General features: G+C 41.0%; 1 protein-coding gene across 1 annotated transcript in view; it reads left to right on the forward strand.

Annotated features, from left to right (window-relative positions):
* Positions 1-23,411, forward strand: part of col27a1b (collagen, type XXVII, alpha 1b) — a 65,624-nt gene that overhangs the window by 6,273 nt on the left and 35,940 nt on the right. Inside the window, exons 3-9 of the mRNA XM_054610559.1 lie at positions 403-1,646; positions 5,082-5,135; positions 10,120-10,173; positions 12,677-12,730; positions 13,366-13,419; positions 19,619-19,663; positions 22,420-22,473. Of these exons, the coding sequence (XP_054466534.1) occupies positions 403-1,646; positions 5,082-5,135; positions 10,120-10,173; positions 12,677-12,730; positions 13,366-13,419; positions 19,619-19,663; positions 22,420-22,473 (1,559 nt within the window). The remainder of the gene's footprint in view (positions 1-402; positions 1,647-5,081; positions 5,136-10,119; positions 10,174-12,676; positions 12,731-13,365; positions 13,420-19,618; positions 19,664-22,419; positions 22,474-23,411) is intronic.

Raw genomic sequence — 23,411 nt, forward strand, 5'->3', positions numbered from 1 at the left:
TACGCTGATGTAACGATAGCATCATTTGCGGCAATCTCCAGAAGTGAATGTTGACGTGTGACCCTTATGGAAATTCTCTGCAGCCTTTTTAAATTGCTTTTGCCACAAGATTTCCATTAGTCTAACTTTAAATTTGTGAACTCGCAGCTTGGCCTCACAACATCATTTTCACATATATTACTGCACTTTTGGTTTTTATTAAGTGCACGTATAAAGTTAATTGTGTTATGCGATTAGTTTTTTCTTTGTTACTTTTAATTTTGACATGTATATGTAATCGTTTTCCCTTTGTGGTCTGGGCCTTTATCAAAATGGTAAATTACAGTCGTTTGTTCAGAATCTTTGGGTGTTTGAAGTCTACAACCTAAGAGTCACTGACTTCTCTCTCCTGTTTCTCTGAAGATGTGGATGTTCTGCAGCAGCTCGGGCTTTCTGGGCGAAGATCAGGCGGGTCGTCATCTTCAGGCGCTCGATCCATCCCTAATGGCGTCATCCCCATCAAGTCGGGAGTTATCCTCACCCCGAGGGCACGTGTCCAGGTGCCTCTGCACACTGTTATCCCTGCCTCCTACAGCTCCACCAATCTCTCCCTGATCCTCAGCCTGTCTATTCACCGCGTCAACAGCGCCTTTCTTTTCTCAGTCCTCTCTAAGAAAAGGAAAGTGCAGCTGGGCGTGCAGTTCTTACCGGGGAAGGTCCTGGTACGCGTGGGTCAGAGGAGCTCCGTGATCTTCGACTACGATGCCCACGATGGCCAATGGCACAGCCTGGCTTTGGATATCCAAGGCCGCCGGGTGTCCTTACACACTTCTTGTGGAAAGAAAAGTCTACACGCAGATTTGCGTTCAAAAAAAGAGGAGGCTCTGGACGCGGAGGGCTCTTTCCTGCTGGGCAAGATGAACCACAACTCGGTGCCGTTTGAAGGTGCCATCTGTCAGTTTGACATTTATCCCTCTGCTAAGGCAGCTCATAACTATTGTGATTACATTAAGAAACAATGCAGAGAAGCCGACACGTATCGGCCCGTGTTTCCACCCCTGCTACCTCTAATTTCCACAGACCCAAACATCACTGTCCCTCATGTAACTCAACTGTCAATGGCGGAGATATCCAAAATGGCCGATCGCTTGTCAATGCTGAACGAAACGTCTGCGTATCAGACTACGAGCGCTCCAAAACCTGGTGCTGTGTCTGTTTCAGAGCCACTTCATCCAGGGTTGGAAAGTCTGCTTAATTTCCCCCCAACACACATCAGCCTGACGACACCAATACCCAAACCAACCTCACATGGCAGTGACGTAGGAAACACAAAGCAAGGAGATACTAATTCTCAAAAACCCTTCAACAAAAGAATGGATTTACCTGCTTCCACCCGACCATCCGAGCTGCAGCCAAACCTCAACGCCACAGCCGATTTCACGCAGGGGTCCCCTCCAAACGCCGATCTTCACCAGGAAGAGCTGTCGACCACAGTAGCTCCAAAGACACCTGAGCCAGGAGTGACCAGTGTGCAGGACGTCCAACCCACAACACCTATTCCAGCCACTCCAGATGAAACAGATGACTTCGAAATATTTCTCCTGGAACCGACGGAGTTCTCAATGCTGGATGGACCACCTGGACAAAAGGGAGAACCAGGACCGTCGGTGAGTCTGCAAACTGTACTCAAACACAACACACATTTGCCCCTGAAACCACCTCATGAGTGTGTTCATGTTTATCAGGCCTTTGAAACACATTACATGCTTCTTTGTGCAGGAATCTTTTTCTTATGACTTGGTGGTTTAGTGTTTATTTCATGAATGCATATCTTGGGAAATAGGGCGTTTTGAATTAAAAAAAGATGCATGTTTTTCCTTTTGACTGCCATATTTCAATGCTTTGTACCGATTTCTTTGGATCACAATGATGAACAAGTTTCTTTCTGCTTGTTCTTTTAATTTGCCTTTCTTTGATGCCCAGAACTGCTGCTGACGTGCCTCTTGGTTGAATGGTTATCAGTAGTAGCAGTCACCAAGCATAGCATCCCTGAAATGTTTAAAATGCTTCTTTGACAATAGTGTGTTGGTGTGTTAATGATTCAGGACTGCTTTATTCTTTTTTTTTTTTTTTTTTTTTTTTTTACTTGCATGTGGTGTTAAAGACTCTATAGTCCCGTCAAATTGTTGGCGATTAATGTGCGATTTCCTTTTTAGCACCAGTGGTAGAAAAAGTCAGTTTCAGAGAGCTGGTCTTTGGCAGTTAGTGTTTGTCTGAGCAGAGGAGCTGGCGGTGAGGTGTTAGATTCCTCTGGGAGAAAGTGTGACTGCTCAGAGAATGGATACTTTTGAAGTAGGGTCAAAAGTAAAAAAGGATAAAGCACTTTAGCATTTCATATTCTTACCATTAAGGGTAAGAATATAAAAGGTTGATGAGTGACTTCACAACTTTCATAAAGCCAACATATTTGACTGTAACTGACAGGCTTTAGTGTTAGAATTACATTTTAAAACACATTTTTCTGATGGTAGGTCTTGTCACTCAAGTGTAGACTGTATTCATTTTGACCATGTGGTCCTGTCAGACACTGATCTTCTTGAACATAGGACGGTTACCCACATTTTCCATTGTTAAAAGGACTTCTCTGTCTTGTACTGGATCATGTTTGACCAAAAAGAATGTTTTAAGTAAAGCTTTGCTGCTTTGGCAGAGAGGGAAAACCACAGCTCTGCCAATGCCAGAAGTACTGAAACCGATCTGTCTCTGGTGGATGGTTCAGATATACCTTCCTGAGGGCTTTTACCATTCTATTAGTATGAAGTCTAAACAGATTGCTGAGTCAGGTATATATCTGAATTACTTTCAGACATTTTGATTATATAGTCTTTTGAACCATTTCAGTGATGACTAGAAGACATTGTTGAGACTTTGAACCCCCTTTAGTGGGACTGGGATTAACATTAATGGGCCATTGTCTCCTTAAGAAGTCATACATTTCTGCTGCTCACAAGTGCAGGAATGTCTTTGAAAATAAGTGCGACAGAGTCTACTGCACATTTATTTTTGTTTAAAGACCAACATGACTGCTCTGATAGATAACATGAGTGCTGATGAATTATTCAACAGGCCTAGGCTCTGAAGAGGGGAGGATCAAAATTGATGGCCAGATAATCAAGTGATGCCTTCAGTCTAATGGAGGGGTTCTTCAAAGAAAAACCTTTTGGGGTTCCCGTTGGCTGTCAACACATTGACCAGCAGCAGAATTGAATCTTGTTAGGGATGCACAGATCCGATACGCCGTATCGTTATCCTCGCAGGCACTGACTTAATTAACCAGATCTGCAATCGGCCAGACGTGACTAATCCAAAAGTAAATACAGTTTCTGTGTCAATGTCATTATAAAATTCAGTGTTTCAGTTACAGATATTCATTCATGGCAAACCGCTGCTCCTCTTTCTAGTGCCAAAGCTATCCCAGACCTCAGGTCACGTCACCTAAAGGTGATTCCAATACCTCAAACAGTGAGGTATACAGGCTTTTAATAAGGGCTGTAAATCACAAGTTTACTCAAAATATGTTTTTGTATCTTTTTTTTTTTCGGGCAACCATACAATATTTGCTGATATCACAAAGTTTGCCATGATGCAAATTTGATTTGTTTCAATTATGGAGCCCGCGGTTGATGAGACAATTCCATATGCCGATTTCACACAATCAGTTAATTTCTTATCAACTCACAAAAATGAGTTTTTGACAGAGAATGATAAATACGATGTGGAAATATGATGTGAAAATATGATGTGACACATTTATTACTGGGCTCTTCCAGACATTTAAATGAAAAACACTCTATTCTTTGCCATAAAAAGAACACAAATAGATCTTCCTTTGCTCATGTTCTCCTGTACAAATGTTTATGAGTTAAGAATTTTATAATAAGGGCGTATCTTAAAGACGATGCTATGTGCCCTAATTTTGCATCAATATATTGGATATACTTTCAATCTAGCAGATTAAAAGCAGATTATTAATAAAGCATCTGTATTGGTTCGGTACTCTGAGCGGCAAATACTATGAGCTGAGGTATTGCAATAATATTGTTAGTTGTAAAAGTAAAAAGAATTTACACCTTGGTGCTGTGTTCAGAGTTTAGATCATTTTATCTTTAATCTGGTTAATAATTGTTTAATAGTTACTTAGGACAAGATAATCTCAGGTTATGACTGAAATCGTTATTGTTATAGTTAATAATTTGCATAAGACGTGTGCTCCAGCACTGCCTTTTGGCCCGCAACAGTAGGGCCTGCAGCTCAAACAGCTTATCATGTGGGTGGTTGCAGTGTAAAGAGTCTAAAGGTTGCTGAAAGCATTTTGGCTTTTCAGAGTGTATGCTGGCTGAAAGAGAATAATAATAGCAGTTGGTCCTGTCCAGGTCGGACAAAAGTGCTCCATACATACATCCAACATTATTACAGTAGCCCAATTTCAGCTAGACCATCTCGAACCATTTTTTAAGGCCCATTTCCTTTTTCCTGTTTTGTTTAACCCTCTGGAGCCATGGGGGAAATAAGTAACAATCAAACATCTCAAAGCCATCTCAGGTTCCTCAGATTGATCCGGCTTTAGATTCATCCTTTCTGAGCTTTGCTAATCCATGTATGAAATTGTTTTAAAGCTAGCTAATGCCCAAAATTAGTGTTATTGGCTGTAGCTGGAACCAGTGGCGACCTCCCTGCCAGTGCAATGAGTCACAGTCAACAGTGTGTGCTCTGTCGTGGGTTTGGGTTCAAATGATATTGCCTGCAAAAGGGACGGGACTGGTTTAGCTTTAAGAAGGACTTTCCCAATGCCTGCCAGCACCTCACTCACTGAACTCTCAGCTAACTTCACTTAATGTAGAATCAGAAAATAAACTCAAGATGTATTTCCTGATTCAATATCTAGCTTGAAAGATTTTCTTGCTACTCCGAACACTTGAAACTCTTTCACTATTCAAGAGTCCCTTGAAAGTACGACAAAAGGCAGCAGCTCTTATTTGCGGCTTCTTATATTTATAGACTTGCTTATTTCTATCCTTGACATATTTCATATTTCTTTTTAGGGCCTGCAAGGACTTCCAGGGTTGCAAGGAAAGCCAGGGAAGAGGGGTCCAAGGGTGAGTTTCTCCCAACCGGCGAAAGGTTTCCCCCATTTACCTTCCTCTGTTTTTCCATTACCACTTTTCATTCCCCCTCCAAAATCTTCCCCACGTTTTTCACTGTCTGATCTGCATTATAGTGAGATTACACCATTAGCAGTGCACTGATGATATGGAAGCGCTTTGTGCATTTTGATCAAGCACTCAGTGACATCTTTGGTTTAGGGAGCATGACTCAGCCAGACGTTGGTTTGCTTTGGCTCCGGCGTTGATCAAGCTGTGCTTCTCTGCTGCCAAGGTCCATTTTTAAAAGCTGGAGAGAAAAACGACCCTATGCTGCAAAAATCTGTGGGTTGCCAGTGTAAAATTAATTGAACACATATGGCAGGTTTTAGGTTAACATGAAAAAATAAGGTAACTTTTGTAAGGAAAGATATTAAAAGATATATTTCCAGAGCAAGTACTTTTTTATCCTACACAAGAGGTACCAGCACTTAAATCGGGCACGGCTCCTATGTTAACATCAGTGAATGCTTCTAGTGTATTAGACTCAGTCACCCCGTGCCATATCTCTCGTTTGGAGCGAAATGCGTCTACAACGCTGGAACCGAGTAAGGGCAGATGTTATTTTAATCTCATGTTTTCATAAGAAATATAAGAAGAGAGAAAACAACGGGAGATGATTTGTCCCGAGGGACAGTTTATTTCAATTTCAGAGACCTTCAATTGATGGTTGTGTATGTAGTTCATCTATTCATCTCCCTTACCCGAAAAATGAATAAAGCAGAAGTTGAATTTGGCATCACAATGCGTCCTAAGCTGAAATAAATATTCTAGATCTGAAGGCAGTGAAAACAATGGAGGGATGCGTTGTTTTGGTTGCTCTTTTTGCAGAGTCCTGCTGAGGTGATCCTGCAGAGTTCTTATCCTACTGAGGAGTGTGCGTATGAGCTACCTGCCTCAGAGTGGTGGGCTGTGGGAACCCAATCTCTTTAAACGAGGAAGAAAGAGGGCTTTGTCCCCTTCTTATTAAAGGCATTTAAGACCCTGTCTGGAGCTCAGCAGCTCTGAGCAGTCGTACACCAACCTGTGTAGAACTCATTCATCATCAAGCTCTTGAGACCCAATCGCAGGCCACACTGACTCAGAGCACAACAAAAAAAAAAAGAAAGAACCTGAGGGCGAGGTTCAGGTTTTCACTGATTGTTTTCTCTTGAACCATCAGATTTTTCCTGGATAGTTGACGTGATTAGCAAGAAATACCTCACAGCTACACACATGACCGACAGAAAGCCCCTAAGTGGACTCTGGTCGGGGCATTACTTGTACAAACCGTAGGAATAAAAGCGACATTCACTATAGTAGAGGATTTTATATTTCAAACATACCAAAGCTGAATAACAGTAACTTCCATAATTAAGCCACTTTTTGAGTCAGTTTCTCCCATATTTTGCTTTAAAATGTATTTTTATGTACATCTGTGTTCCCAAACAACCAGATATTGGCCAGTAGCTAGTAGCACGACATAAACACAATTTAACGTAGTATAATTAAAGAATTTACATTGACTGTAAGCAAGGACACAAACTCTTATACATCCATTGTCTGTTGCCTATTGTTCATCTATTTTGGACATGAATACTGAATGAGTGCTGAATATTTTTTTGTCCATTGCCTACTTTATGCAATTAAATCATCAGTCATTTTTTTAATACCTTTTTTTTGGTAGAGGCATAAAGGAATTTAGTTTTACTTTTCGACAGCACTTTTTAGGCAGGCGTTTTGCTGCCGTCCTTTGATAAATGGTAATCCCCTTCAGTCCAAAATAACAGAGGTTTAGCTCTGCTGCTGCACGCTAATGTTGCAAATGGAACAACCATTTTGCTTGAATTTGATTATTTTTAAGTTTTGAAGCATAGACTGCATTGTTTGGGCAATCTTTGCCCCAACTTGTGTCCACATTTCAGGGAAATTAAGTAGATACTTGTATAGCGATTGATCATTAATCATATTTAGTTTAAATAAATATCTCACTTTGGTTTTTGGGAACTTAAAAAGCCTCAATAAATTGAAGGTGGGTAATAAATTTACTCTCCTCAGATCTGTCTGATTTGCAGTGAGCGTTAATCTTTGGAAGACCCCTGTCTCATTTTAATTTCACCTTTCATAGCAGAAAGTTGCCATATCACAAAATGTGTGAACAATTTTTACTCATCACAAAAAGTGCTCAAGCTTGAGGTGACCCGGAACCATAAGGGCTTTACCTCCTCGAGAGTAAGGTGTCACGCCTTACTGAGCAGACAGCCTCAGCGCTGCTACCACCGAACAGCACGTCTTACGCGTGGGAGCGTCCGCGTTCCTCCACCCGGCCATAAGCCCGGCAGAGCCCTGGAGTTCACGTGGCCCTGAAGGGAGAGGCTTGAGAGCGGATCAAAGGGGGCTTTGTGCAGAGAAACAGACCTGCCAGCTCGCAGTCAGTATGTGACGCTGGGTTTCTGTGAGATTGAAAACATTTGCATAATGAGTTAAAGAATGGCTGACACTATTATGACGTTAAAATCTGGAGTCTATGGAGACTCCAGCAGTTGAAGCTTTTTTTTATTTGCCAGTAGTTGATTGGTGCAGAAAATTGTACTGATCTATGTATGTTGTAAAATTTAGATTCTCTTGAAATGAATAACATGTGGAGGCACAAATGAGCAGTGTTCTCAGGGGCTTGATTAAGTTCTTCTGTCTTTATTAGTTACACTGACGGTTTCCACTATTTCTTGTGCTAAAGCTAATCAGGAGCACATTTACAGAGTTAAAGTTAAGTGGCAGGAGGTTCACAGAAGATGCCAGCAGTGAGTTTGTTCATTATCGTTGGATTGATCCTGAGCACAGGCAGTAAAATTGTAAGCATCTGTAAATCTCTAGATTCGCAGTGCTTTAATCCAAACAGTTTTTCATTTATAACAAAAATGTTTATGTGCTGTTACGCACAAGAAATTCATCCAATACTCAGTTGATGAAAATATTTACTTTTGATTATTCATTTTATACAGTAGTTTGTATGTATACAAAAGGAGAGCATCACTGCTTTCAGAAAACAATCAAGGACCCAAGGAAAAAGCAGATCGCAATGGGTGCTGGAAATGAACCGATCTACTGAAAACAATCATTTTATTAGGGAGAAATACCAGACACCAGCTGGTTGAAACTTTTCAAATATGAGCATTTGAATACTTTTACATTTTTGGACCTTTTCTGTGACATTTTTATAGACTTGACAGTTATTGGATTAATAAAAAAACACTTGCTATCTGCAAAATCCAGATGCACTAATTAGCACTAAGTTAGCAACGTGCCAAAATAAAAGCGTTAAGATCCTTTACATTTACATTGTATTGAATTATCATCAGGCTAAAGACATAGTTTCCCTTCACGCATTCCAGTGGAGGTGTGAGCAGGTCTGTTCGGGGTTAATGGCCCATAAAAACAGTAGCGCTCCATATGTCACTCCTGTAAAAGTCATTGGTCCACATCGTAAACCTGCTCACGACTCTGGCATACAGGTGCCCTTCAGCTGCAGGCCTTTTTTTATTCGTACGTGGCTAACTTGGGTTTACAGTAGCTCTTGTGTGTCTTTTTTATTTGCTGCTAATGGTTTTGTCTCGTCAGGAGCTCTTTTCATTAATTAAGCAAAGAGGATCCTCATTCCTTTTTTCTCGCCCACACAAAGACTGATGGACAAAGTGACTCATTCTCCCCGTTATGCTCGTCTCCGTCGGGGAAAGCGGCCCGCCCACCTCGTCATCGGCGGCGTGCCTCCTCACCTTATGTACTGCAAGAATGCAATGTGTTACATTCTGTCCAGACATCCCTTTTTTTTCTTCTCCTCCACGTCTCCTCCTCCCCTTTGCTTCCTATCTGCGGATAATGACTTCCACACGTTTTAATATTGAACGAGTGAAATGCTCCGAGTGGAGGAGGAGAAGGAGGAAATCTGTAGATGAGCTTCTGTTAAGTGTCTCCATATGTCCAGCAGCGGGGAGAGGTCTGGCCCGTTTAAAGGGGAGGGGAGATGTCCGGGCTGTTTGACTCCTCTCCACAGTCTGATAATTCAGCGTAGATAAATAACAGAGACGGACTGGATCACCCAACCTTACACTTACACCTCCTGGCCTCCTCCGTCTGCTTGACTCAGAGTAATCCTATTCCTCACTTTCACCTCCAGTTTGGGGGAGGGGAAAGTCTCTCTGGAAAGTCTGAAGATACAGTAGCTTCCTGTCCAGGCCATCTGAACATGTTTCAATGCTTTCAGTTTTGCCGGGGGAAGATTTTCCATGCTCAGCAATTTTGTCCCCACTCCACACAAGTGTGCAGTTATACTGGAGGCTGCTCACTTGGAATGCTTCAGGAAGTTGTGGCTTTATTTTTTTCCAAACAATCCCTCTTTGCAGCTTGTTTGAATTTATAGTCCCTTTTCTTTTTTTTTTTTTTTTTTGTCTCCTCATTCTTTGCTGCTGTACGTCCACCCACCTGGCCTGATTTGCAGGAGATTTTCATAAAGCATTTAGCACAGATGGCTCAATGAATTACATCTAAGCACGATATACATCATAGATACCTAACGTTTGTGGCTCGGAGCCATTTGGGGAATATGGCGTGATGGATGAGTGGCATTCTCTTTGTGGGACCCCAGAAAACCAGTGGAAAAGTGTAGGGATGAGGAAAATCACATCCATATGTCATAGCTTGGACGGGCAGGCAGTCAGGCGATGCAGAAAGGAGACGCAGCAGAGCACCTATACACAAACACGGAGGGACCTCGGGGCAGAACCGACCTGTCCCGAAACAAAGACGGGCAGTGGGAAGGGAAAACAATATGTGCAAACATCTGTGCAAACCTCACATATCATACTCACTCACCACTCTTTGCTGCTGAAATTGAGGCCTCTTCAATGAACCTGATGATCACTTTCACTCATAGTGTCTTCCTCATGTGTGTCTCTGTTTTCAGGGTCCTCCAGGCCCACATGGAAACCCTGGTCTTTCCGGACCTCCTGGAGTGAAGGTACAAATCAATAAGTTTATGTCAAATGCTAACTTACTGTATTTTGGAAGGAAAAGAAAACGAAGGCTCATCTTGTAATATATAGATATAGAAATAAGATTATCAAAAAAAAGTGTTCTTCTTAAAAAAAAATACATTTGAAAAAACTCAACAGCAGTGGTACCTTCCAGAAATCATGACCTGTTTACTTAAGCCACCCACTGACCTTGTTGTGAGCAGTTTCATATAGGAACTATTTTCTTTCTACCAAACTACAACCGCCAACAGTATCAATGCATCTACTCATGGACAAGAGGTCTGTGCTCGAGACAGAGCAAGATGTAAACATGGCATCCTCCTCAGCTAAGCGGTATCGCTATATAGCTCAGAGGTGTAAGTTGAGCCAGCAGTATTGAGGATAAATGCAAAAAACGTTCCTACACGAAACTGTTCAAGGATCGGCTCAAAGTTTCCATCCATTTAGGGGAATGTTTGGAGTTTTTCTTGGAATCGGGTCTACATTTTCAGTTATGATGAACTGACAATAACAAAATAAATATTTAATTATGTGGTCAGATAATTGAGTGGGCCTCTTAAGTTAACCACTGTTAAGTAATGCCTTGTCAACGAACTGCTGGATCCTTAGATTGAATCTAGGACTTTCTTGGGGATGCAAGATATGATCACGTAAATAAACAGGAAACACATATGGTTGTGTTTTATGGTAAATACTTACTATAGTACAAACTCTTTTTGTCCATATCTAACCAATGAATCAAGGGCATTTAAACGCCAATGTAAATTTGAAGAGCAAGTATTTCTTCTTGTTCTGTTTTTTCCATTTTCCTCCAATGTTTGTTTGTGATTTCACTTAGTTTGCATGTCTGAGGTCAGATCCTCTTGGCTTTAGAGTAAAAACTTGTCTAGCCTCTCAAAAAGCCATTTGTTTCCCTTCAGGAGAGAACAGCAGCTTCAAGTCTTTCTGAGTCACTAATTTGCAAGTACATGACATCAGTCTGTGTTCCAGCTGATTTGAATTGTCAACACAGAGAGTTGCTTAACTGCAAAATGTGTCAGTCTTATATCACAGAGTCTTTATGTTAAACTATGCTGGAATAAAATGGAAAATTGCTCGTATTTCAAGTCTGAACCTAATCCATTCCAGTGGATTGAATTTCAGAATGTTCCACACTGTCTTTCAACATTAAAAACAACATAATTGATACCATGATTTGGCCTGCTTTTAGCATGGGAAAGAAAAACACAACTCCTATATCGTACATACGTGTTAGTGGAGTCTAACCAAATCTGGCTCAGCAAACCTCAAACTGCAGATGGTCTGGTCTGGCACAGTTCTACTTTGAGAAAAATGTAAGAAGCTGGATAAAAACAAACTGTGTTAGCTGAATTTTCTTGGGAATATATCATTTTATCTGGATGAAATGATGATAAATTGAGATGAATTGATGATACTTACTGCTGTAAGTAGCCTACCAGTAGACCTAAAGGCCTAAATTACATGCAATCATTGAGAGGTACAAGTGCTTATAAGGGTCTTCAGCTCTTAGAAATAATTACTTAATTTAGCCTCTCTTTGAGTTTGAACTATTTAGACGATGTCGTTGAGCTGAAAACCTTTAGACGGAGAAAAGACACAGTGTTCAGGGAATGTATGCTGCTCTTGGCTGGAGTTGCGCTCCTCCTGGCCCTGTTAAAAGAAAACCCCACAAAGACTTTTCAATGCCAAGTTGTTGCTGTCACGAACATATAGGTTTAAATGGGCCGATATACTGTAGATGGGAACTGATGTCGAACTTTCTCCTTTAGCCCGGGAAAAATAAAACATACTCCTTTGAAGCAGTGCATGTCTTTCTACTATGACTGAACTATTGCGTTTTTCATTGAGATCTCCACAATTTGTCTTGGAAGAAATTCAGGATTGCACCAAAACACAAACTTCTCTGCATGCCAAAACTTTAATTTGGCATGCGTCAGAACACATGCAATCAGTCCATAGCAGCTGTTGTTTGATTGAAGTCCAACCAACACTTTGCGGCACTGTTTTACTTTCATATTTCTTTAAATGATAAGCGCTAACACAGGAAATTATCTATTTCTCCATGGATTTCTTAAATTTAATTGCGTAGATGTCTGGGCAGCTCTTTCACCGGTGCGACTGGTCGTTGAACACTGACCCAGAAAGCACTGACAGGATTCCCACTGCCCGAAAAGGGAGAAGAATGTACGGGATCGCTCCCCATCACTCCTCGCTGGCTTGGTGTAAACCGAGTCACCGCAGGGCATAAATGGACTGTAAATACAACCACCAATAAGTAGGATGAACTCGTTACTCTTTGATAGTGTAAATGCAAACGGCGGACTCCTCTGCGCCTTGGGGAGTGGAATACTGTGGCAATGCTGAAAATATGCAGTGAACGTTGGCGCAGACTAGGAAACATCACGTACTGTCTGGGGGAAACGTGTCTCCAAAAGTATGAGTAAGAATTTTTTTTTAATGTTCTAGGGTCAAAAAGGAGATTATGGACAGTCACCTGGACATGCCCCAAAAGGACTTAAAGTAAGCATATTGTCATCTTTCCTTTCATAGAACTATTTGATTATTTAAACAGGCCCTATTATGCTATTTTCCGGGTGCATATTTTTATCTCAAGTTACAGTTACAACATGTTTAACAGCGTTAATTGCTCATAATCTTGTTTTTCTCATCCTGGATGTCCTGCAGCACCTCTTCCACCCTCTCTCTGAAATGCTCCGTTGTAAGGCTTGCTCCTCCCTCCAGAAAGCAAAGTCTGCCCTGATTGGTCAGCTAGCCTGCTCTGTTGTGATTGGCCAACGTTTCACATTTCAAAAAACTCTTCCTCCGGAGCTTCAGCTCCGTCCCTCCCTCTTTTGTTGTTTGAGGGCCAAACTAGCCAAAAGGAGTGTTATGTCAGTTCTGTAACATTATGACCTCATAAAGTTACAGAAGTGAAGGAGAGAATTCAATGGAGCCATTTCAGGAGCTCAGGAGCTTCTGAGGGGGAGGGTAACTCCTTTTAGGTGTGGACTTCAGGCTTTACACTCTACAGACCTTTTACCTGTAAAAAAAAATATATAACACACTAAAGAAGAGGGAAAAAGTGGAAAAGCATGATAGGGCCACTTTAAATGATGTTTGTTGTGTTGAATGTGACCTGATTTGTCCTTTTTTAGGGAGAGCCTGGTGTCGTGGGCCCCCCTGGACTGCCTGGCCAAGATGGACGCAAGGTAGAACATCTGATTTGTCTCACAGCTTCAAACTGTGTGTTTGTTTCTGTAAATATACCAGGGAGTAACTGATATCCATCAGATATCACTGGCTCTGTCCCATATGTGTGTAAGTTTATATTGTACGTGTATCTCTGTTCTTTTTCCCATTCTCAAAATGTTTCCCGACATAAATTAAGACATGAGTAGAGTTCTGTATATCTAGGATCACTAAATCAACGCACACCCTCTCAACCCTGACACACCCTCAACTGCCTTTGAAGGGAAATCTGTGAAATTGCAGTGTTTAGAGACTCCAGCCAAAACATGGATGTTTGAGCTCTTGTTTGGAAAGCTGCCTAACATAATGCAGGCTTCAAAGAGCACACCTGTGCTCGGAGCTCCCCTTTGAGTCCAAATACGTGTGCTTTCAGCGTCTGGACTGTTACATCATCAATATCGCAGGCCTCCAAAACGATGAAGGCAGTCGAGAGGGGGGCTGAAGTTTATCGAAGTTTGACATACTTCCTCCAAATGCATGTTATGTCATTCACTCTCTGGAGAGCAGTTCTTGTAAAAAGTAGGACAAAGTTATGATTGTGGTTTAGTTCCGTGATCTGGTCCTGCTCTGGATTGTTGGTTTACATTATCTGACTTCTACACATGAGCTGGGTTATCCTGACAGGGAGTGATGATTAGCAGCAGAGCTTTTTCTCTGCGGCCTTGTACATTTTATCCTTGGCCTTTTCCCAAAGCCTGTTATCCCCCCCTTCCCCCCACAGTAATTACACATCTCAAGTGGGCCTGAGCCTGTTGGATTTCCTACTATGCAGAGTGTGCAAATAATATAGTACTTTGTAACCGACTGACTTGGCTTTTCCTTATTGTTTCGTTTAAGACGTTCATTTTGCATAAGTTATTTTTTTGACATATGAATATTTTTCAATTTGGTGGTGTATAGTAAAACAATACCTGCTTCCATTAGAGAATAAAGCTGCTGATATTCTACTTTATTTTTTCAACAAATCCCATGAAAAAACCATAAGCAGCAATTCAGAGGTCTATCTCTCAACACTTCCCTAACCTGTGTATGGCATTTAGCCCTAAACCCAGTGGTCTCCACTGGAAACCATTAAAACAGCTCATAGATACTTTATATTTATTTTCATTTTTGAAAGGGCTCAATCATTTCCTAAAACTGGTAGGCACTTTAGTTTTTAGATCACATTTCTCAAACAGGAGTGCACTAATTGGGGACTATTTTCAGCGGCGGAATAAGAAACAATTGATGCTTTAGTAAGTATTCACAGCAGCAGGATGGTTGTTGGACTGACTCTGAATGAAGTACAGTGCCCTTGCTCATCGTAACAAAGGAAAATTCACATGGGGCTCATCGACATTATCCATTTAATTCCTAACTCCATGATAACTGTTTGCAGGAGTTAGCAGCATGCAACAGTTGTCTCTCCTTTTCTTTGAGCTTTTTTTTAAACAAACGATGTGGGGACACACCTTAAACAGGATAATGTGTCTTTTACTACTTTTACTACTCTGCCTCCCACCATCGTTAACAAATCTTTACTGTGATACCGAGAAATATTGAATATCTTGTTTAGTTTACAGACTGGAAGAGATGTGTTTCACATGGTGTTTGTAGTTTCTCTCCTATAATCAGCAGCACAAATCTAGCAGGATGTTTGCTAGCTGTCTGTAGCGATTGGCTGATTCCAATAAAGAGCAGGCCTCACATAATCTTCCACAACAACTTTCCATTACCTCCTAACGCTGGGGAGGGCGACAATGTCTGCAGTTCATTTTCATACCAAGAAATTCACAAATTCTCCAAAGATGGCACTTACACCATCGTTGGATACAAATCCAGATGTAGACCCAGATGTATGAAATTCATTTAGGTTTATCATGTTCTCAGCCCTACTTAGTTAGTGGCAGGGAATCTAAAATATGTAGATAAGTAATTGAATTACTGTGGTGTTCAAACAAATGTACATTTAATTGCAGGTAACAGAATGTTTTAATATGGGATAAAATGAGAGTGAATAAGATACGCTTTGCAAAGGGAATCTCTGCAGAGTTACCTGACGGGCAACATCTGTTAAGAAAAACAAAAGCTTGAGGAAATAAGACACTTTTTACACTGTGCCTTTTGCGGTTTGCTGGCAGAATTATACTCTGGAGAAGATGGATTGAAACAGAAACTGTGCATCGGTACAGTAAAAAGTCAAAGTAAGGTCAGGTTGCAAATGCCAGAGGAATGCTAATTAGAAAAACAACTGTCACCGAATATGAGAAAACCCTTTTGTTAGCAGCTTTCTCTCGTACTTGGACACATACACACACTCTTGTCCTCATTTGGGACACACAAGTATGAGTGTAAAAATGCTTCGGCGGGAGCACTAACAATCTGTTATGCAATCGGACAGCGCTGACTGTGAAGAACCATCTGGTGTGCTCAAGGATTCCTCCATTCAGTGTAGTAACGGGGATGTCTCCAGCTCGAAAGGAGGAAGACCTCTTCTCCCCTTTGTGAGTCATGGAACGTGGAGTCATGGGAAAAAGCTCATATTCTTCCTGCTGATTTGTGGTATTTGAGGATCCTTGCTGGGCGTTGACCGACACCCTGGCTGAGGTCAAGTGGTTGTTACAGATCCCCTTTTTCCTGTTCTGCTGATCAGTTCAGGTGGGATCCTGGTCCCTCTGGTCAAGTCTTAGTTAACCTTAAAGACATTTGGATTCCCCAAAAGTAATGCTGACAGCCGTACAAAGTATAGAAATGCAGTTTTCATCCAGCTAATAAAAGCAATCAGCTTGGCTCCTCTGAAAGCCACCAGACACCTTATTGCTTGCAGCTGTTCCTGAACTTTTTTTTTTCTATCATACTCCGACAATGGAAGCCAAAACTCCTTACAGAGCACTTTTGTGTTCAAATTACACCGAAATTCCCTCATCTGCCACAGATGAAGCTCGAGGTTCTTTTTTTTTATTTTTTTTGCCTGCTCTCGTCCAACCAGCCAGTAAAACTGTGACCCGCCGCTGCTTTATGGACCCTGAGTTTTTCGCTGAGTTTTGTGCTCCGTCCTCGGCCCGCTGCCAGAGAAAGCCTCTCTCGCTGTGGGAAATGTGTGGAGATGTAATGGGGAGGTTGCTTAGGAGTCAGTCAAAGCTTCAAAAGTTAGAAGAGACTCGCGTCTTTGTGTGTGTCATACCAAAATACTGTAGAGTATTAGCAGCCCTGGAACAGTGTGCCTTTTACACAGCCAGCTCTGATTATGGCACACTGGAATAACGTTCTACTTTTTTTTTATTGGCTGTGCAGCCCTCCAGATTTTCCCTTTCTGCTGCTCAGCTTTGTATTTTAACATTTTCATACATACTGTACCTTTTTATTTGCTGAGTCTGATTTGTCCAAGAAAAGTAGTGCGGAGCTTGCCAGGTGGGACCAGGTTTTGTGATATAATAAAATATAAAAAAAAATCTATGGAAAGAACAACATATATTCTTTTGTCTGCCAAGGAAAGTCTGTTAGTGATTCTGTAAGTGGGGGAGATGCTGCTGCTGCTGCTGCTGCTGCTGCACTTTGACTGTTTGCTGCAGAGTTGATCAGATCTGCTGTGAGTTACACTAATTAAAACGGTTTGCTCTTCATGGAGAGAGAGAGAACTAATGGAGAATATGATCCCTAGTCATCTTTGAGTCACACAATAGATTTACAGAACTGTGAAAGCGGTCCATTTATACAATACACATGAAGATACACACAGACATGTCCTTTATCTTAGTCTGACTGTAGACGGCTGTATTGGCCTAGCAGGAAGGATCAGCCACATTCTATTCTCTCTATTCTTGGCTGCAGCACTTTGGTTCCAGCAGGAGACTCATCTACTCTGACAAACCCTGTCAGATATTTCCAACTTCAAGCACAGTGCTCTTTTTCAGTAGATAAATAGACAAATGATCATCGATAAGAAGTTTGACAGGAGTGAAGCGCCTGATGGATGGACCGATGGACCAACATCTGGCTTCACTCTGAGTCCAAAAGCTGCAAGAAAATTCTATTCTTAAAAAAAGAGTTTAATAGTGTGTTTCTTTCCTTCTCTCTTTCTTTCTTTCTTTGTCAACACTTTTTTTTATTAGACTCAGGAACAAGCTCTGACCATTTGTAAAAGATTAACTCCCGCATGTTTTTCATCTCTGTTACACACTTTTGTGAACGCACAAGTTTACCCTTCTGCTGTTGGTTTAAGGGTCAGTTCCCACATCATGATGACATCAGAGGCTCCAGTCTCAGTTGATTGGGTTGTAGCTGTATGATTGTATTGATATATCTCCAGATATGTTCCTTTGGCATGTTATTAATGTCCTTTTCTTAGTAAAGATGATGCAACGGACAAATATTGTCCTTTTGCTCAACATGAGACGTCGGTCTGCCAGCACCATTCTACTGAGCAGTTTCAGGCCTGACCTCAGAGGTCCTTCGTTATGTTTTGCAGCCAAACAGTTTTCAAACCTCATTTCAAAGTCTTATCATCGAGTTCATTGTTTCCAGAGACAACGGACATGTCATGCTCCATTAATGCAAAATGTGTATTAAATGATTCGCAACACCAGCCCAGGTTTAAAGGAAGAATTCTACAATTTGGGAGATATTTGCTTTCTCTTGGAGCGTAGGAGCGATACAACTCTCATGTCTGTACAGTAAATATAAAACAGCCAGGAGATGGTAACCTTAGGTGAGCATTAAGACTGGAAACAGAGGAAATAGGAAACATGGTCAATAAATAATCCCACAGGTTTCTGTTTTTGTACAGACCAAACAAACCAGTGACAATAGGTCCTGGAAATTGGATTTTTTTAAACTTTGGATAGACACAGGTTTTCCCATAATCCAGTCTTTGTGCTAAGCTAAGCTAAGATAAGGCTGTAGTTTCATATTTAAAGGACAGACATGAGAGTGGTTTAAATTTTCAAATCTCACTTTCAGCTAGAAAGTAGATATATTTGCTAAAACATCAAACTATTCCTTTAAAGGAATTTTCAATCCAGGTTTATAGGGCTATGGCCCACATTTAAGAGTTTCTGTAAGAAGTAGAATCACAATGCATTCTTAATGAGATTTAAGTGATTTTTAGCTTCTTGGCAAAACAACTTAATATAGGTACAAAAAGTATTGAAAATAGCACAAATTCTTATATTTAGTGACATTCCCCTTCCTCGTCAATGTCAGCCAGGCCTGCATCAACCCTGGACAGTGAAGTATCCTTTAGAATGGAGTCCTGCTTTACATCAATACTACCAAATGTCTCACAGGATGTTTGCAGAGGGACGTTTTAATCCTCATGTATACACCCTGGCAGCAGTGCTCGGTATGAGCCTCTTGATGGAGATTTGTTTGTTTAGACTGATGCTCATTTTTTCACATCAGCCTCTGGCCGCCTCTCGGTCTGCCAGCGACAGGCCAACCCGGCTGGTGGCTAATGACTTCACGCTTGAGGGGATAGATGTGTTCTTCCCTCAGGGATGACTTCACGTGACTCTATCGACTCTACTGTAGGCCTTGATTGTGGAAAGATTAATATATTTTGTAACCAGCTGGCATGCTCATTTGAGACCACATGAAGGTGACCATTAATTACCTCGTTGGGTCTCACTTCTTCCTGTCTGATTGGTTTACTGGTTTAATTAATGCAAGGTTGTTCTGAATTGTTTTGTCACAGTGCATTGGTGGCAGGCGGCTTTGTGGCAACAGTAAATTAAAAAATGGGCATCAGTCTTCAGTAGAAATCGTAAAGAAGTGTTTTATTCAGGGTTAACCAGCCAGTGCTGCTTGGTGGTCCGTTGGTTTCACAGCTATTAGAGTTTGCTGTGGCCTCTTTTAAAGTTAACCTTTTGGGTCTTTATTAAGTTGTTCTATTTCATCAGGAAACAATGTCAAGTCCTTTGGAAAATACCACATCATTTTAGCCCCTTAGGTGTTGACCAAGATGTTTTTAAACACAAGGTAATAAAATTAGATTCAATTTGACTGCTGATATTTTCCAATACTAACACTGACATTATCTCTTTCTCGAATGCGCACCATTTAGCATTGAACTTCCCTGTGGCGTTGTGATCCGAATTCAAATGAGAATAGGTTCCGTGGTGTTATTACTCAGACTTATTGCTGGATGTGCAAAACTCTAACTTATTGTTTCTCTGTCAACAGGGACACAAAGGTCATCCTGGTCCTTCTGGTCTCCCAGGTGAACCTGTGAGTACTTCAATCCTCTGTTTATGTAAATCATATATTTTCTCTTATGTATATCATACAATATGTAGAATGTCTTAAGCAGTATCCTTAACAGTTTACCACCATGTCGCTACCCTTTAGGTCACTCATTAATAAAAACATAATTAATCCGATAATTGTGATTGTAGCGCCCCCTTTAGGCCATTAAGTGTACGGGGAAAGTGCTAGATTTGTGAAAATGCCTTCTGCAGACCCGTAAAATGAAATGTTTGTCCTAAAAAAAAAAAATACGTGCTCAGTAGTGTCTGAGGTGAGAGTGTGAATGTAATCAGGACATAATAAAATAAATTTTCTGAACAGCAAGATTAGTGCCTGAAATCAAGTAAAATGTGAATTCTCTGGTTTCCTCAGACACAATCCCTCCTCCTGTTCTTTGAAGTGTTATCATGCTGACTAAATCCAGTGCATGCTGTTTGTCTGTCTGCTGGCTGCACTGTGTTAGCTGTATGTCAATGCATGTTTACTCATCGGATAGATGAGCCAAGAGTCGCCAGAGAGCACTCCCTTGAGACTCCACCATGTCTTTCCATTTATAGTTACAAAACAGGAGAGAATGTTAACACAGACACACTGGGATGTTGAAAAAGCGGTGTGGGCTGGTGGGGGATTACGGTAAGAGAGAAGAGACATTAGTTGTTGGGGAATCTTGGCGGGAAAAAAAAGGGAAGGAGAGATTTTTGGCAGAGGTACAAGTGGGCTAAATAGTTTGGACACCCGGAGGTCATTCCTCCTCCTCCTCCTCCTCCTCCTCCTCCTCTCCTTCCTGAGTCCAGATCCTGTGTGCTATCTTTGAGAAGAATGTGCTGTGTCACAAGGAGAAAAGAGAAATGCCATGAAAGCTTTTCATGGCTCCTCCAGTGCTCTCTGGAGACGAAGCACTCTTTTCTGTGGGAACTCAAATAGCACATGGTTTAACATGCAGAACAAGCATTTATTACTGGCCCTGTAATGTTTTTATAGGGTTGTTGTTTTTGTTAATGAACTTAAGTTGTTTTGTAATCCAGTGAAGATAACTGGCGACACCTTGTGCCAGAAAGACATTACTTTGTGGTTACAGAAGGTACTCGTGATTGATTAATAATTTGGTCGAACTTTACGTACATTACTCTTTCAGATACCCATTGAGATTATGCGATGCTAATGTTCAATGTTTCATTACAACATGCACCGTGTGCAACAAAAGTGTCGATTGCATTGTCTTCCTCATAAACTGTTTGAAAAACCAAATCTTAAAAATATTCTGAAAATCAAAATCATTTAAATTGTGTCTGAAATAGCTCCCCTATTTTCTATTCAGTGCAACATAGTTACCCTTTTTCATTTAATTAGACCGTCCAAATTCTGAGTGTGGAAGTTTTACAAGGCCTTCACAAACTCCCAGACTTTCCATGGCATGTAAATTACCTTTAACTTTATAGACTCTGGAGTGACTCAACACGTCACTGACGATTAAGTGTCCAAATCTGGATTTAAGTGTCTCCATACGGTAAACTAATGTCTGTTCTAGAGAGATGTGAATGTGTAAACAATGGAGTGATGTTGGAATCAGTCCATGTTCACGTTTAGCGGTCTTCTTCCTTGCCTTTTAAATTGCACATTTCTAAGTTCTTGAAGATCTACTGCCACCAACTGACGATCAGTGGAATAGGGTGATTTGCATGCACAAATAAATTGCAGTGTGTGCATAGCATAGCACCTGTGTTTTCCTTGAACAACATAAGATAAAACATATACCTTCTTATTAAAAAGAGCACCTACCACTTAAGAACAGAGTTTCTATTAAACAACATTTTAAGTGCCCATTTTATGTCAAAAGATTTAATATATTTCGTTAGCAGCCTTTTAATGAACCTGACAGTGTGTGTTTTTTATTTGCCCTCTCTGGGCTCATTTTGCAATAATAACTATCCTGCTGCACAGTATTCCTTTCATTGCACCAGTACTTCCATTACTATGACAACTGCTACTATGACTACAGTTTCTCTGTGGCCATTTAAAAGATTTTCTCATATAATTTTTAATACTACATTAACATTTTCGATCTCTCGAAGCGCATACATTATCTAGTTTTGGGAGAAACATAGCTGTTGCCAGTGTATAATGAGTGTGGTGAGCTTTCAGTATACTGTACCAGCAGCCTGTAATTTCCTGCATGCCTTCACTAACTAATCCTGTTTTACTCTTCCCATACATGTAGAATCAAATATTCCTCTCGGAGGGATGCGTTCGGTTTGGTCTCACCACAAGGAAGGAATGACGCATGTTTTATACTCTGCGTTGATGAGGATAAACATATTAAGGGCAGAACTGTGCTCACAGTAGTCCTAACAGCATGTGGCTCGACCCCATTATAATGCCTCTCATTGTCGGATTAATCGAGTGGTTTTCGGTGGTAATGCCCACAGTGGCGCCTCTTTCCTAAGGCAACACTGACTCTGCTAAACAACAAATGTACATTCTTCTATAGGACCAATTGATTTTTGTTTATTACTTCATAAATTCAGTGCTTGTTTGACTTTCATTCTGTCTTTTTAAACTTCTTATTGCTATCAGTGAGGCTCCAACAGAAACCATGTGTGCAGAAAGAAAATATGGTTTTCCCTACATAATACCTCTTCCCTCCCTCCATCCTTCACTGCTTGCTCCCTTCCTTTTCCCCTCTTTTGGTCTCCTGCCCTCCTCCAGTGCTGATTTCTCCTCTGTCTCTCTCTCCACAGGGTGAACGGGGAGATGATGGAAGCCCCGGGGCCAAAGGCTATCCTGGCAGGCAGGTGCAGTAAATCTAGTGTTGCGGTGCTGGTTGAGCAGGGCCACACACACACACACACACACACACACACACACACACACACACACACACACACACACACACACACACACACACACACCAACATGGACACACACTTTCAAGCATAAAGGAGGCTTTGATATCGTCTCTATTGTGAATTTAGCTTTTGGAAAATATTTTCAACCTTTTTAAATAAATCAAATTTCAGCTAGTAAGATTCCTTTCTATAAATAGTGTTAACTTAAAGGGATAGTTGGGTTGATTTGAACTTGGGTTGTAGGATGTACTTATCCATAATCAGTGGATCGTGGTTGGCGGGCCTCCATCTTGGAGAAACAGATTGGAGTACTAGTACATGAGCAAAGCAATGTACTGCTGTGGACAGGGGCGGCAATGAAAAAAAAAATACAATTTTATCCTATTTCAGCCACATAAAGGACAGGCTCACCAAAGAAAATCAATATCAGTTTAACGGTACGCTATATTTAGAATGTATTTTTGACCTGGAACTGAAGTGAAAATTTTATCTTTTGACACCGTTTTTGTAAATGGAGTCTGGTGGCTCCGAAGAGCGTATAGATAAGTTTCACTTTCAGTTCAGAAAGGGCTGTCTGACAGCAAGATTTAGTTGTGAAAACACTCTAAAAATATAGCTTACACTTCAACGGATATTGATTTTGTTTTTTTGTAGGTGAGTCTGTCTTTCAGGTGGTTAAAATAGATTTTGCTGCTGACCCCGTCCACAGCAGTATATTACTTCGCCCCTGTGTCAGTTCTCCTGAGTCTGTTTCTCTAAGCTGGGGTTGCGCCGACCTTCATCTACTAGAAGTTATACACTTACTATTGATAGTAGCTCGTACAACCCCAATTCAAGGCACCTAAACTAAGAAATCAATGCTAGTGAGCACTGAGGTTTATCTG

This window comes from Anoplopoma fimbria, chromosome 13, assembly GCF_027596085.1.
Source record: "Anoplopoma fimbria isolate UVic2021 breed Golden Eagle Sablefish chromosome 13, Afim_UVic_2022, whole genome shotgun sequence".
Taxonomy (NCBI): Eukaryota; Metazoa; Chordata; class Actinopteri; order Perciformes; family Anoplopomatidae; genus Anoplopoma; species Anoplopoma fimbria.